The sequence below is a fragment of the Pelobates fuscus genome, chromosome 5, assembly GCF_036172605.1.
Source record: "Pelobates fuscus isolate aPelFus1 chromosome 5, aPelFus1.pri, whole genome shotgun sequence".
NCBI classification, from domain to species: Eukaryota; Metazoa; Chordata; class Amphibia; order Anura; family Pelobatidae; genus Pelobates; species Pelobates fuscus.
Window position 1 is genome coordinate 239,015,067 of NC_086321.1, and position 17,196 is coordinate 239,032,262.

Below are 17,196 nucleotides of genomic sequence, written 5' to 3' on the forward strand. Positions count from 1 at the left end.
CTGTCCACTTATCACTACTTGGTACCCCAGAACCCTGCAAAGTGAGGTTTGTAGTTAAGCAGTACTACTCATATAGCATTCAGATCAGTAGAGGGCAAGGAACACAACCCACAAAATTGACCTATATGAACTATATATGAATAAACTGAAAAAAGTCTCAGTTGACTGAAAGACCCATTTCAGACAGTATGTAAACGGATTAGAATGTAGACGAGTTTAGAACAGTGTTCTTGTATTAGGTCAGCTTCTCAAAATCTTAGACCATGTTTGATTATTGAAGAAATACACCTCCAGATAATAGTCTTACCATATGTGGCATGTTTCTAGAGAACTCAATATAGCATTTTATCCTTACACAGTTACCGTATTATGATGATTAATTATGAGTAATTCTGATTATTTTTTAGCTCCTTACATTGTCTACCTCACTGCATTATACCAGGTGCAAATTAGTTATACAGGGGGCTTTTCTGTAATTCATTTTATAGCATTCTGAATACCTAGTCCGGTTAAAGACAAGGTGTTGGAGACAGAATGCACCAGAGTGTCCTCATATAAACCAAGGCAGGATTTTATTTTCTGTTAAAACCCCTAAACGCCAAGAGTTAGGCAAATCCAATTATATTATGAAATGCCTGGCATGTTGTTGGTTGTTCAGGGGTAATATTTACAATTAGGATTATGGATTTCTATATAAGCAGCATTTGTCCATTCATTGCGTGGCTTTTACTGTAAGAAACAAAACTCCTTCAGACTGACAGATACACTTGAGATAGAAAAGCTATGCCAGCTGTTAATGTAGGATAATTTTCACACGCGTTTCTACTGACTAACTATATAGCTAGTTAGTGTATAATACGAACACAGTATTTCCAAACACAACATATCTTCATAAACCACGGTAATGAAAATTGATTGCCTTTAGCAGTTATAACTTTTTGGTAAATAAAAAAAACGTTTACATACATATATATATATATATATATATATATACTTATGCATAATTATTTTCCTTATATACAATACATCATTAAAACAAAATATGCACCAATAAAACAAAACAAAAAAAGAAGTTGCATGTCACCTCTCGAAATACAGACAGAAGCAATGTATACAGGTATATAAATAAACACCAACATCTAATATGTTTGTATTTTTGTTTTTTTTTATATAAATTGTTCATTCGAGTTAAAAGCATTTGATCAACAATATATCCCTACAGATATCCAAGCACCAGCCCAGTAAACATTTGACATAATTATATGGGGGTGGGGGTTAAAGGAGGGCGGAAGGAGGGACAAGGCATTTTTGTGCATTTATAAAAAAATAAATACTATCTGGTTCATTAAGACAGGGATTAAAATGGACTAATTTAAACGGATTCCACATCACAAAAACAAAAACAAATCAGTGCATCGTTAAAAAGAGAAAAGAAAGGAGAGAAACAATTTAAATTTACAAATGACAAAAAAATTAAAAAATAATAATAATAAAAATTAAAATAAATCTTAATTCATCATTTTAGTTCTCAGCCTCAGGGAGTTCATGTGTCCAGAGGGAAAAATTATAAAAAAAAAAAAATACAACTTTCCATGTATAAATCTTGTACTGTTCCCACAATCGCACTGAGATCACTATTAAAACAAAGCCTGGGGCACTTTGTGATGTCTAAGAGTGGTGGGTGTATTAGAATTGACTTGAAGACTGTCATAGCACTGTTATGATAAAACCTGTAACTCGTTTCCAGCGGGGCGGACCCATCTGTGCCCACCGTCCATCTGTTTAGACATGATTGGCAAAGTAGTAGGAGACTCGCAGTGGTCGCCTCTGCCTGAAAGGAATAAACCACAGGATCTTCCAGCGAGTGCCAAAAACTTCTGAGAAGGTCTGCTGCCATGGTTTTCGAGCTCTCGATCTACAGAAGACAGCATTATTAGTGAAAGACAGCATTCCCATGGTGCACTTCAGTCAACGTAGACAATACAGGGTTGGCTGGGGATCTATTAGAAAGCTCAGATGAATTGTGTTTCCTAGCATCACGAATGCAGCTTTCCTTTCATTGTGACATGCAGCTGCGTTTTAAGACCACCTAGCAGGGACTGAAACTTTATTGTCAATCAACGGAGGGCAACTTCTGAAGTTGTAGACAATCCTGGGATGACAAGAATACATGTCACTAACACAGTGGCAAGTCCCTTCTACCCACTTTGATCCCTGCAAAATGCCATTTTGTTGTATCAACAACAAAAATATATGTACATTAAAAAAAATTTAAAAAAAGAGAAGGAATCACGACGACGACGACGACGACAAAATCCCTATATACAAAGCTCATATAAGAAAGAAACACAGATTCTAACTGATTGAATACCTATGTGTATTTCTCCTTCTCTAATCACAATTAAGTCTGAATAAATGCTGCACATGAAACGGCATGGCCATAAGCCATTTCACTGCAATCAGCCATGACTGGTTTAAGAAGTCTGAGTCTTGATGTGATTTTGGGGAAGAAAAAAAAAAAGAGAAAGGAGAAAGAAAGTGTGTAGTCAGGCTGTCTAGAGTAAATTGTGAAAAGCCTTGAAGTTAATCACACAGTATTTCCTGCAGCCAACTCCATATATCACAAAACAATTACATTTGCTTCAGTCGGTTTTAAGCTAGTGGGAAGGTGAAAAGCACACAGGCAACACTAAACAGAAAGAGACAAGAAACAGCTTTGCCAATACTAGCAAAAGTGAAACATGGCTGTTTTTTTTTAGATTTACAAAATTGGGGGCAAAAGCAGGGTACAAAATGCGGCCTCCTATTTATTAAAGAGCACTCCCTTTCTATTGAATGTTATCTCATGGGAATAAGGAGGGATCATTAGATAACGAATGTGTCTCAAACCATTTGAGGGATTGGTACATTATAATGTAGAAAAACGCGTGGGCACAGCACATACATAAGCTCTTGTGCAAACTGTAAATGTATCTCTCTCTCTCTCTACATATATATTTATTATATATAATTGATGAGTTCTATAAAATATTGTACAAAATAGGAGGGCTTAGCTTGAGCATCTCTGATGATAAAGACTTCTCTATGATTTTGTGCCTATGGTCTGATTGAGCACAATTCTATTGCCTGGTATATGTAGCTCATGAGTCAAACCAATTAAGAGTGTTTGGTATATGACCACCTGCAATCATTGCCATTATAATGAATTTAGAATGAATGTTTAGCTTAAACATTTTAATAAAAAAAATGAAAAAAAAAAATCACTGTTTAGGTACTCAGAAAAAGGGGTCTTGGAACATCCCCCTATGCAACCTAATATATTTTAAATCCCAATGTAGGCTATATAGCAAGAAGATATAAGTAAATATTTCAGGACAGATGTACTTCAGCTATACGTACGTTTCTTCACAGCAGTTCGACATTTTTTCTATTGTGGTTGTATCCTAGAGAAAGAAAAACATTTGGATCAAACATCACAAGAAACAAAATATTTAAAAAATAAGAAGTTAAAATGGAGAGAATATGTACCATTTTGCAGTTGTTTGTACAAAAAAGTCTCATCTTTATCCAACATGCAAAGTTGAAATTTTAGCTTTTTGTAAGTGAATAGAAAGGCAAACATTTATTTTAAATAAATGCTTTAAAATGCAGACCTTATGTTTAGCACAATAAAAATGTAATTTAACCCACAAATCTCAATTTTCCCTGCGTTCTGAGGAAACCAGGAAGAGACATGCCAGCCACGGTCTTAGAGTCTTTTTTTTTTTTACTGATAAACTTCTGTCCAGCAAAGGTTTATGGGATAAGGTGTTTTTTACCCAGTCACAGTTCCACTTATCATGCATGAGCCGCACTGCAGCCTGATAGCAGCCATCCCAGAACAATTATCAGTTTGTACAGCAATCAGGAAAGCAGTGGTTCACGCAAGTGCAGTCTGCAGATCTTCTTATCATGCCACATATATGACTTTGACAAAATTGATATCAAGAAATTGGTATTTAAGGGTCACTGTAAGCATCAAAACATTTTAGCTTAATGCAGTGGTTTTGTTGTATAGATCAAGTCCATGAAGTCTAACTGCTGAATTCTCTGCCATTTAGGAGTTAAATAATTTTGTTCATACAGCCATCGTCACACTTTCGCTGCGTGTGACATGTCTCCCTACACATTTCTTGTAAATGTTTAAACTTGTCTTAATGCACAGTCTGATTAATTTAGAATATATTTTCACCTACTCTTAAGAGCATGATAGAACCTGCACGAGCATCCTGTGTGTGATTAAAGTTCAATTAACAGAGCAGGAGATACAATCTTCTATAGCAAATACAATGTGCTGTCACAACTAACTGAAAATTTAAAAAAAATTTCATGTGAGCAGTAAGACTGCAGGGGCATGATCGGTACACCAAAACTGCTTCATTAAGCTAAAGTTCTTTGGAGCTTAGAATCTCTTTTTAAGCTTACTGGTGGCTCCGAGTGGCTGTCATAAAGTGAAGCCCTCTCAGAACCATCTCAAATTGGCAGTTATATACAGTTGTGCTTAGAGCAAAAAAATAAAGATATATGATATATTTATATCATGCTTTTTTAAATTCTGCATTCTATGTCAGATAAGGGATGACTGCATATATGAATCTGAACATGTTTTATTAACTGCAATTCCAGATTCTTTCAAATCTATCCAACCAAAATAAAGTTCAATAGACATTTGTGTTTTTATGCAGTGCTCATTACCTAAACCCCAAATAATACAAAGTCGAAAAAAATAAAAGGAAAGAAGTATAGCCACCACCAACAATTATTTTACAAAGCGCCCATTAAATCTGGACATGATGATCACGCTGGCCTGCTCTGATCACTGGCTGGACTCCAACATGGCAGTGAAGTCAGGAAGCCCTAACATGGAGGGGCCAGTCAGGGACTGGAACAGGCATAGGTCATCAGGGAGTAAGGTAGGTGCTTACAGAAGCATGGCCCTGCTGCCCACTATATAGTTATCTCATGAGCACAATAAATCATGTGCACAAGTTAACTATTTTATTTCCTGTGCACTAGAGAATTAAAAACATGCGCACATGTTAATCATCTCGTAGGCGCAATCTACAATTTTGTATGCATGAGATAGTACAAAGTGCACATGGTTAAAATAAAAAAAGAAAGACATTTAGGTGGCACTTTTGGGGCTCTGCAAGAAAGGGTTACTAAAAGGGTTATTCACCAAACTGGGAATTTTGGATAATTAAATCCAAGAGTTGTGACTATGGCTGGAATTGTTTTACAAATCCTCAAAAAATTTTTATTCATTCATAATTTGCAAATATTCAGTTTACTGAATATCACTGCTAGTTTCACAGCTTCTGATGGAGAAAGCAGCTTCTAAAAGTACAAGTTGCCTCATCAAAATTCTAAAAGGAGTGAAAAAACAAAAGCAAAAAAAAAATGTAAAAAAAATGGTATCATGCCAATATACAACATTGTTGATTCGTCATGTAGCCTAAAGATAATGGTTAGTATCTCTAGGAATAAAAATCATATGTTTAGTCCAATAAAGGACTAAAGAATTACAGTGGATCAGAAGAATAAGATGTGCTTGATTGAGAGCTCAGTCAGCCACTCTCTGAACACGGATGTATTCTCAATCTTCCAGGAAACACACACAACCTCATGGGGCTTAGATTAGAACAAACAAAATAAATAGAGAAAATGCACGAAAAGATTAGGAAGGTGAAGCATGTTACACAAATTTTCCCCACTCATTACTTTCGGATTAACAAGCAGTAAAGACGCAAATAGCTCGTAGGTTACGCCTACAGAGGAGAACGGTCTTGTGGCCAGAGATAAACTGGAAAAGAGCCAAAGAGGGATTGCTGAACTTCCTCTAAAACATGCTTAAAATGTGTAAAAGAAAAAAACACCACGAAAAAGCATAAAAGGTAGTAAATGTAACATGAAAGAGAAGATAAACCCTATTGCAGTTTAAACAAGATAATTAAGGCTACCAAGGGTCTATTTTAATTTTCAATAGTGATGTCCCGAACAGTTCGCCGGGAACCGTTCGCGATGTTCGGTCCGCCCCCTATTCGTCATGGAGGTGGGGGGGTCTGGGAGGGAGGGTCTGCTGCTGATTGGCTGGAATGTGTCGGCTGACTGTGAGGTACAGGGTCAAAGTTTACTCAATGATGACGAATAGGGGGCGGACCGAACATCGCGCGTGTTCGCGAACACGCTATGTTCGCCGGCGAACGGTTCCCGGCGAACTGTTCGGGACATCACTAATTTTCAATTAATGAGTCTGTATTACTAAATCTTGTAATAGAAAATAGAAAAGAGTGCTCAAGTAAACACAAACAAATACAACCCTAAGAAACATAATTAAAACAAACACAAATATCAGTAGGGAAAAACAATGTACTTCTGCTGAGGATGACATTTTTGATAACCTTAGGGAAACATTGTAGGCGCTCTGCTACTGAAAGCTTTCCAATAAACAGCAAATGCACTTGTGCCACCTCTCACAATATTCTAAAAGTGAAACGATTATATATATATATTCCTTTGTTAGGAAGCCCATAAAAAGCTCTGGTGCAACCAATTACCATCAGAAGTCACATAATTAGTGAAATCGTGTCCACCTGTGTGCAATCTAAGTGTCACATGATCTATCATTACATATACACACCTTTTTTGAAAGGCCCCAGAGGCTGCAACACCTAAGCAAGAGGCACCACTAACCAAACACTGCCATGAAGACCAAGGAACTCTCCAAACAAGTAAGGGACAATGTTGTTGAGAAGTACAAGTCAGGGTTACGTTATAAAAAATATCCAAATTTTTGATGATCCCCAGGAGCACCATCAAATCTATCATAACCAAATGGAAAGAACATGGCACAACAGCAAACTGCCAAGAGAAGGCCGCACACCAAACTCACAGACCGGGCAAGGAGGATATTAATCAGAGAGGCAGCACAGAGACCTAAGGTAATCGAGGAGGAGCTGCAGAGTTCCACAGCAGAGACTGGAGTATCTGTACATAGGACGACAACAAAACCGTATGCTCCATAGACTTGGGCTTTATGGCAGAGTGGCCAGAAGAAAGCCATTACTTTCAGCAAAAAACAAAATGGCACATTTTGAGTTTGCGAAAAGGCAGGTGGGAGACTTCCAAAATGTATGGAGGAAGGTGCTCTGGTCTGATGAGACTAAAATTTTACTTTTCGGCCATCAAAGAAAACGCTATGTCTGGCGCAAACCCACATCACCCAAAGAACACCATCCCCACAGTGAAACATGGTGGTGGCAGCATCATGCTGTGGGGATGGTTTTCAGCAGCCGGGACTGGGAAACTGGTCAGAGTTGAGGGAAAGATGTATGGTGTTATATACAGGGATATTTGTAAACAAAACCTGTACCACTCTGTGTGTAATTTGAGGCTAGGACGGAGGTTCACCTTCCAGCAGGACAATGACCCCAAACACACTGCTAAAGCAACACTTAAGTGGTTTAAGGGGAAACATGTAATTGTGTTGGAATGGCCTAATCAATACTCAGACCTCAATCCAATAGAAAATCTGTGGTCAGACTTAAAGATTGTTCACAAGTGCAAACCATGCAACTTGAAGGAGCTGGAGCAGTTTTGCAAGGAGGAATGGGCATAAATCCCAGTGGTAAGATGTGGCAAGCTCATAGAGACTTATCCAAAGCGACTTGGAGCTGTGATTGCGCAAAAGGTGGCTCTACAAAGTATTGACTTTGGGGGGGGGGGGGGGGGTGAATAGTTATGCACATTTACCTTTTCCGTTATTTTGTCCTATTTGTTGTTTGCTTCACAATAAAAAAAAACAAAAAAACATGTTCTCAGTTGTGGGCATGTTCTGTAAATTAAATAATGCAAATCCTCAAACAATTCATTTTAATTCCAGGTTGTGAGGCAACAAAACACAAAAAATGCCAAGGGGGTGAACACTTTTGCAAGGCACTGTACCTACTTTGTGTCATGTTCCTCAGGATCAGGTCAGAGAGGAGACAATTGCCAGGGTTATTGGTTGAAACTTTGTCTTTTTAGACATAACAATTTACTTGAAAGTAAGAATTAAGGCACAAAAAGGATACTTTGAGAGCTAAAACAGAATAAGGGCAATATGCCACAAATAGGACACTTTGAGAGTAAATTAATAAAGTCTTTTATATATAAGTAGGTTTGAAGTTATTTCCAAGTAGATTAATAGTTTGTGGAATGTCACACTGCAGCCAGGTTCAGGATGATACGGGGTTGAAATGGTTAAAGCTGGTAAGTACTTTCAGTATAATATAGTACAAGTTGCTTAAAGGATTATGCAGAGTTGCAATAGTTGAGACAGGTAAGTAGATTCCAGTATAATGAAATACAGGTTGCTTACAGGATCATGCAGTGTTGCAGTAGTTGACGATAAGGGTTTCAGGAGGATTCCGGCGACGGGACACACAGAGTCTCCATAGAGGATCAGGATGTTTTCAGGAGCCAGGATACAGAATGTTTTCAGGCAGAACACTGACTTCACAGGATACAGGATGTTTTCAGGAGTCAAGATCAGAAGTTCTATGTCAGAACACTGACTTCAATTTAAAGGCCATGAGAAGAGTTGGGTGTGGCCTTTTATAGCAGACTTGGAAGATCATATGAGGCAGGTGAGAGTAACTGAGGATTAACTAGTGGCTAGGGAGGCCACTAGAGGGGAGAAACAGGTGTTGCAGCAATAAAATAAAACAACAACTTGGTTGTCAGGATAGGATCCTGACACTTTGGTTCTCATTTGTTATTTTTTGGTTCGGTAGATAAATCTCCCGAACAACGACCACCCCAATGGCTCATTAAGTTCAAAGAAAACCACAGGAATTAGTGCTCATGTAACCAAACAACACGTGTTGGAGAAAATGGTAGCCATCTTGGTGCACAAAAAGCGGCAGCGGGACTTGGTCGTCGAGTGTCTGGAACTCCAAATCGGACACTTGACTTCCTGAACGCTGGTCAACTTCGCGAACACCCGCTTCTTTTCCCACCAGGATAGTGCTGTTCGGTAGGTTTGTTCTCATGAACCCAGGGAACAAACGCTACCTATGAGCCAGGGACACAGTTTGTGAATTTCTTCAGATTGGGACTCACGAAATTGACAGACTGCTACCCATGAAACTCTGGAACTGTTTTAGGCAATCGCCTCGTGAGCGGTCGGTCAAATCTTTACCCAGGTGCGATTTGGCAGTGTTCGTGGGATCTGAGCGCTATTTGTACAACTTGGGTGCTCAGATCCAAGCTATCCGAGGATATGCCATCTATGGGGGTCCCTATAATATTTATTTATGTGTTTTATTATGTACTTTTGATATTTTATATTTTATTTTGAGTCATTGTGACTCAGGAATGTAATGGGCATGCTGTGGGAGTTTCTGTGGGCATGTATAATGTACCCTTGTCTTGTATAAAATACAGCTATTTGGCCTGAATAAAAACATTCCTGTTGTACCCGTCATTTAGTTCAGGCTGGTGTTTGGGTATGCATCTAATTACTTGGTGGATTTACTTCTATGCTGTATTTTTGTCTGGAGAACGTTCGAATCAACACCTGAACTAAAAGCTATAATCACTCCACTTCTGGCAGTTCGGGAAGAGAACGAACAGGTATCCGAAATACCACAGTTGGCAACATATATATTATAAAAACACACACACACACACACATCATCTTGATTAAATATTTGCATTCAATCTGAAATGTTGATATTGAGGAATCAAAGTTAAATTTTAAAGCTTTAAGGCATCCTGTAGGGCTATCCTTCCTATTTACAAGGCTCAATGATGCACATGGGGAGTGAAAGATAGCCCACCTGGTCTGTTCACACATAAGAGCTACTGTACTTTGAATTGCTAAAAACTTAATGCTGGCCACGACAGAAAAGTGTCAGAACACAAAGTGCTGCATATGGGGCTGCATAGCTGCAGTCCGTTTAGAGTGCCCATGATGACCCCTGTTAACCCCTGTTAACCTCCAAAAGCACCTTCAATGGAGAAATGTAAGATGGTTGCATGGTCTGATGAATCATGTCTTCTTTTAGAAGAGATGACAGCAGGATGCACTATGAGAAGAAGGCAGGCCGGCTGAGTCAGCGTTATGCATAGGGCAATGTTCTGCTGGGAAACCTTGGATTCTGGCATTCATGTGAATGTTACTTTGGCACCTACCTAGAGATTGTTGTAGACCGCGTACAGCCCTTCATGCCAATGGTGTTCCCTAATGGCAGTGGCCTCTTTCAGCCAGTAAAAATTGTCCAGGAAAGGTTTCAGAGAGGAAACCAAGGAGTTCAAGGTGTTGCTTTGGCCTCCATATTCCCCAGATCTCAATCTGGTAGAGCATCTGTGGGATGTGCTGAAACAACACATCTAAAACATGGAAGCCCAACCTCGTAAGAAAAGAAGACACAATAGGAGAAATATACATTTGACGTAACAGCTACTTTAATGCATGCTTTCATGCAACATCTTACCGCAGAACCACAGTTCTCTGCGGATTTGCAAAAATATAGAGCCACAGGCTACACAGTACAGGGTGAAGAATAAGGTATATTTAGTTATGGTCCAGGAATCAAAACAAAAGATGCAACGTTTTGGCCGTGAGGCCATAATCATGTATGTTAGTAGAGATAGAACCTCAACTTTAGTGTAAAATGTTGCCAAATGGTTTAAACCTTAAAATGTAAAACAAAGCCCAGACACTAACTGATGTTATGCGGGCAGGAGTGATTGGTGTATTTAGTACAGGCAAATTTGAAAATAACAGTCCCTGATGCATGTGAACTAACTGTATGCTTGGAATAGTAGGTGGGCTTTGACTGAGCTTTAGTTTTTCCTTTCCTTAAAGTCCTGTTGCAGTATGGCATTCTGTTAATTGAAAAGGGAAGATATTGATAGAAACTATTTGAACATGAAGCGGAGTACACACTGTAAAGTCTGACAATGTCAAGGAATATACAACCAGAGCACATAAAACTATATAGCTGCTGTAGCAGTAGAAAATACAATTCAGAGTCAAGGCTTGCCAAGTGTGACTCGAGGGCTTCTCATAACATGACCAAACTATAGTGGAGGGATAATTAGTACCATATGTGATGATATGTCATTTTGTTTGTGACATCTCTAATGTTAATTGTTTAACTGCACTGTTCTACCTTAAATAGTTAATGTGTTTGTTCACTTTAAATCTTGTCATGTAACCTGGAACAGGAAATAGGTCACAATTTATAGTTCAGTTGTGAAGGAGAGACGGAGAATGAAGAGATCCTGGTTAAGCTCCTCTGAGTATTTTATGACAATACAACACACCATTCACAACTGAAGGTAAAAAAAAGGGCCAAACATGCAAACACCAAAAAGAAATTGCAGAAAATTGCTGAAATATTCCAGCATGCATTTGTTTTTATAAAATATAAGAAGCTCAAAGACATTTACTTGCAATACAGAAACAATCACCATAATCCCTTAAAATTAGGCTAGAGATTAGTTTTCTTGAAGGATGTATCCCAATTGAAACATCTGGTCATGTTATAAGGAATGAGGACCTTTTTAACTTTTGGAAATTAGATTATCCGAACCCATGTCTGTAAGTGTCTGACTAAATTCTAATTACTTTATCTGGGTCACAGATAATCTGCTTTTGTACACTGTGCACAACAACCTGCAAGGGGGATCATTCCTGGAGTCCTGATCAAGTTTTCCATCCAGACAAAAGAAAATCCGCCCCCCCCCCTTAACTCCAGTGGAGTGGATCGTAATCGAGGGTAAGGAAGAGGACAGATAAGGAGAAGAAGGTGCTGAAGAATACCTGCACACACAAGATATGAGGCACTATTTGAAACTCTTGACACAGTTACACAAAGACAGATAGCTTAAGGAAAACTATAAAAAATGCAGCTCTACATGAAATTACATTTTAAACATATTTTCACAAGTCATATGATTGGCTCACAACCTTCCTTGTCATTGCTTTTTATTTGTGTGCCCCATTCCCCATGAGTTTCCTATTATTCTGACCCCTTTTTAGAGGGATATATAATTCTAATCTTCTGGTGAAATAAATACTACACAATTTGCCAAGTAATAAACAATGGGCAGTCGATTGGGTTGTCACCTATTCAATGGTTAAATCCTGCTACACAGTTAACAGGGCCTGATCTTTTAGATATTAGGAAAATACATTTAAGTATACGATAACATTTTTACATTAATGCACAAAGCACCAACAAAAAAATTACAACAGTCATTTTAGTGAGAAGAAAGGCTGAATACATAAAATATTTTTGGTAAACCAACGTTATAGCATAAAGCTGAACAGATTAGGTAAGTGCTAAACAATACTGCTCTAGAATATTCATCATACTATTCCGTATGTGTACGTTTTTTGTAATTATTTTAAAGGGGTCACTGCACACACAAAGCCTGTGACAGCTTCAACAGAAATCACACATTTATAACCAGGGTCAATCAGGCAGCCAGAGAGGTTTTCTTCTTCTTACATTAGCTCTATGGAGCTAACAAAAGCAGGAAGCATGCCATGCTAGCGGTTTTAAAGCTCATTGAAAAGCTGTGTGGGCATTAATGTGCACGCTCGCAGCTCCAACCAAGATTTTTTATTTTGTGATCTGTGACCAAAATACAGCATTTCTGTTTCAATTACAATTAAAAATCAACTTGAATTAAGTTGGTTGTTTTAATACATAACCTTTGTATTAAATCCAACCACATACACATTATGAGCATACATGTTACCTGCCTATTGTCTGCCTTTAACATCCAACTGCAGAAGCCTACCATGAAGACGTGTAGGCAATCTGTGGCTGTCTACTTGCTTTAACGGTCACTGCAGATTCTAAATGATCCTGGCTAGCTTTTTTCACTTCCTATGAACATCGGCATGTGAAAAGAAATATCCCACGTGAACCAGCCACTTGGTTATGAAGATGCTATCACAAAGGATTTCAGACAAGTGTAACCAGTGTGACATATTCCATGGTGATTTTTTAGTAGTTGCTTACCAGGCACATTTGATGCTCAATGCATAAAGAGCTAGATCATTTGCTTAACCTGGGGGAGATATCTCCAGCTTGGTAGACAGTTCAGTATTAAAAAAACAACCCATACACACAGGATGGAAAAACACGGAAAACGGCTACTTCCAAACCTACAGTTACACAAAAAATTTTATTCCAGCCTGGCCACAACAGAAATTTGGGAAATTCTTGCCACAAATGAAAAATTGCATATTGTTATAAACACTTGTACCTAACATTATCTAGCTCTAATAACCACACACCCAGCAGTGTCAATGAAAGTCATATTCATATTTGCCTCAATCAGCACTGAGTGACAACATGTCGAAGACCAGTCTTTGCTTCATTAATCAAACTGATTAATATAAATGAGTGCAAGACCAGACTTATGGTCCATTAATTAATCAAGACCTACCCAGGAGGTGGCGTGAGATCTATAAACCACAGCACGGCAGGAAAGCTGAACATACACTATAGCACAGTAAAAACATGCGCAGATCTGGAACAGAATGTACAGTCTCCGTCAGACACGCATTATTTTATGTACACAGAACAATGGAAAGTAACATGGTTTACATGCAAATGAGACAGAACACTAAACTGAAACCACAACCAATGGTAAAAATCAGTGAACAGACTTTGGCTTAAGAGCAGGATTGATGATAAGACAAATTGCCTAATGTTGAAACATCAAAGGACCTGTAGTTCTAGAATTGTCAGGAATTCTACCTTTTAGCTACACTTGCTCCAGTGTATCAACGTGCAGATGCTCTAGGACAGATATGGCGAACCTTTTAAAACCGGAGTGCCCAAACTGCAATGCTAAACCAACTTATTTATCTCAAAGTGGCAATACAGCAATTAAAATTTAAAACACAAGTCAAGTTGTGTGTGATATCTGTACTTGGCGGTTATTGTAATGTAACTACCTTAATAAAATTAAAAAAAATAGAAAACTTTTGTTTGTTAAATTGGGTTTAATAAAAATTACCTGGTGATCCAGTGGTATTTAATGATTAGTCTGATGTGGTCTTGTGGGGTTAGTAATGAATCCTTGGGGGTACAATGGGATTGATAATTCCCTGGTTGTCCAGTGATTTTAATAATGATTCATTGGTGGTCTAGGTGAAGACCATCTTTATCGCTCCTTCTGATCTGGCACTCTGTGTAAAAGTCAGAGCACTGACTGGGAATCCAAGCAACTGCACTTTTACTGCTGAAACCATGAGGGAGCAAGGTGGTGCAGACCATGTGCTCCACCACTCAACTATGAGGGAATCATTATTTTACTGAATATGTTACCTAATTGGCAAAATAATGAATAGATATGGCTCTTTTGATGGAGGTCGCATTATCCTCAGAAACTGTGCTCCTTGCTAATACATCCTATAAACTTGCCAGTCGAACACATAGAATAGGGAACAAAACTATCAATACTTATACATCTCCATCAGCAGCTGCCTCAGCCCCCATCTCCATCAGCAGCTGCCTCAGCCCCTATCTCCATTAGCACCCGCCTCAGCCCCGTCTCCCTAGCACCTACCTCAGCCCCTATCTCCCTCAGCACCCACTTAAGCCCGCCTTCACCCATCTCCACCAGGACCCACCTCAGCCCCAGGCTCCCCTCTACTCACCTCAATCCCCATCTCCCTCAGAATCCACCTTAGCCCATATCACACCATTCACCCTCTTCAACACCCATTCCCAATTAATCCGCCTCAGCCCCTATCCCACCCTTCACCCTCCTCAGCCCCCATTCCCAATTCATCCACCTCAGCCCCATCTCCCCAGCAGCCACCTCAGCCTCCATGCCCCTCCCCTCCATCCAGCTAAGCCCTATCTCCCCTTTTACCCACCACAGAAGCTATCCCTCCCTTGTCCACTACAGCCCCTATCCCTCCCTGCACCGACTGTAGCCCCTATACCTTCCAGCACCCAGTATAGCCCCTATCACTCCTGCATCCACTGCAGCCACTATCCCCCCATGCACCTACTACAGCTCATATACCCACATGCACACACTGCAAACACTATCCACATGCACAGACAAACTGCAGCCTTTATATCCCCCACACAGTTATCCAAACAAACACTCACTACAAGCAGCAACCTCACACATGGAAAACCACTTGCAACCTCCACACCATTGCAATACTGCATACATCCTCCTTACACACACACAAACGCAATTATTACAACAATTTATATAGTGCTAACATATTCAGCACAGCACAATAAGTAAAAGAATACAAACAATTCTTACACATGTTGACATACAGGAACACAACATCACACACTGAACCCCACTAGTAGCCTATAAACACGTGTTTGGAGGCTACTTGTATGGACTTGTATGATTGAAAATAAATGTGGGGGTTGCTGCTTGTCCAGAAAACACAGAGGAAGTGTGTAATTACATTTTCTTTATTTCTTTATTTTAGTGGGGATGGGGGGGTCGTGGCATGCCAGTAAGGGTTACTCCATTCAAAAACAGTGTTTTATTAAAACACTGTTTTTGGTTGGATTAAATCTTAAAAGCAAATCTGACCCTGTTTGGAGGCTTTGCAGGTGGCAGTCATGACTGTGTGGTTCTCACACAGCCATTATGGGTGCAGGGCTCGAAAAGGGTGTACGTGGCAATGACTAACAACAATATTGGCAAACACACTGCTATGATTGATTATTAATATCAGACAGAATGAAAATGGTGAAATTAAATGGAATGTCACGTACGGTTAGTATGCCAATAACCTGTGTGTAGAAAAGACTGCACATGCCACCAAACATGAGAATGCCCATAAACGTTGATATCCTAAGAAAGGCCAGCTCGTGTCGAAATATGAATAAGTCCTGTAATGAAAATGAACAAAATAAATATATATAAAAATATTCAAGCAATTATTTTAAAGATAAACTTAAAAAAATTATTTGCCTTAAATATGTATCATTTTTTATTAAAATACGGTATGTTGAATTAACATGAAAGCAATAATATTTTTTACATAATTCCATTAAGAAACAATTTTTTTTTTTTTTAGGAATAAACCTTTTTTTTTTTTAGTTACGGTTTAGTGTCTCTTTAAGAAACATGCTGCCTTGCAAGAGAACTTACTACCAGTTATTATACAAGGGTGCCCTCTGCTGCTCTTCTTATGCATATATTTCAGACAATAAGCTGCTTACTATTCTATTTGCGCAAGAAAAGCAAGGACTAGAAAAAATCATTTAAAAAAAACAAAACATCAAAATAGACAGGGTGTGTGAATACACACAGAGGATTTTCACAGTATTTAGATTTTACATATCATAGATTCCACTACCCCCTGTACGCCAGTGACACACTGATATATCTCTTTTCTTTTATCTTCCATCCATGACTGAATGCCCTCCCACTTTTAAAAACTCAATCGCTCTAAAACAGAGCTTTTTATTTTTCCTCCTCATAATTTTGATCCTCCTCTTTCACTCTCCCTGCAAGTTGATGGTATTCACATCAGCCCATTTTTGCAAGCTTGGTGTTCTCTTTGATCCTGGACTCACCTTTGCGTCTCACGTCCAGTCTGTTGCTAAAACCTGTAGATTCCACCTCAAAAACATTGCCTGTGTCTGCCCCTCTCTTATGCAAGATGCTGCCAAAGCGCTTGTTTTAATGTTGATTAATGTAATGCTCTCCTAACCTGTCTCTCCAGAAGCCGTACTGCCTTGCTACAATCTGTAATGAATGCTGCCACCAGGCTCATCCTTCTCTCGTCACTCCTTTCACATGTCGCCCCTCTGTCGATCGTTACACTGGCTTCCTGTATCCTATAGGTGTCAATTCAAAATACCAACCCTTACCTACAAAGCTCAAAACAACTCTAGCCAGTTATATATCTTCACCATTTTGTAGATATGACCCTTCTCTGTCTCTCCGCTCTACCGGTGACCTTCTCCTGTCTGCTGCACTCTCCCTTACTGCTAATTCGCGTTTGTAGGACTTTTCACGGGCAGCTCCTTTCTCTTCTAGTTCAATCATTTAAGAAGTCCCTCAATACCCATTTTTCCAGAAATACTTTCCAGAGTAACTTCTATTTCACAAATCGGTCTCTGACTCTCTCCAAAAATCGTCACACTACACTCT

The 17,196-nt window shown here is 39.0% G+C and overlaps 1 protein-coding gene across 3 annotated transcripts in view; it reads right to left on the bottom strand.

The window, feature by feature from the left end:
- Positions 1 to 1,153: 1,153 nt before the first annotated feature.
- Positions 1,154 to 17,196, bottom strand: part of ZDHHC21 (zinc finger DHHC-type palmitoyltransferase 21) — a 35,810-nt gene continuing 19,767 nt past the window's right edge. For all 3 annotated transcript variants that reach the window (XM_063457227.1, XM_063457226.1, XM_063457225.1), the window contains exons 6-8: positions 15,810 to 15,926; positions 3,400 to 3,443; positions 1,154 to 1,915 (exon numbers count right to left, since the gene is read on the bottom strand). In XM_063457227.1, coding sequence (XP_063313297.1) covers positions 1,783 to 1,915; positions 3,400 to 3,443; positions 15,810 to 15,926 — 294 coding nt within the window. In that variant the 3' untranslated portion in view covers positions 1,154 to 1,782. The remainder of the gene's footprint in view (positions 1,916 to 3,399; positions 3,444 to 15,809; positions 15,927 to 17,196) is intronic.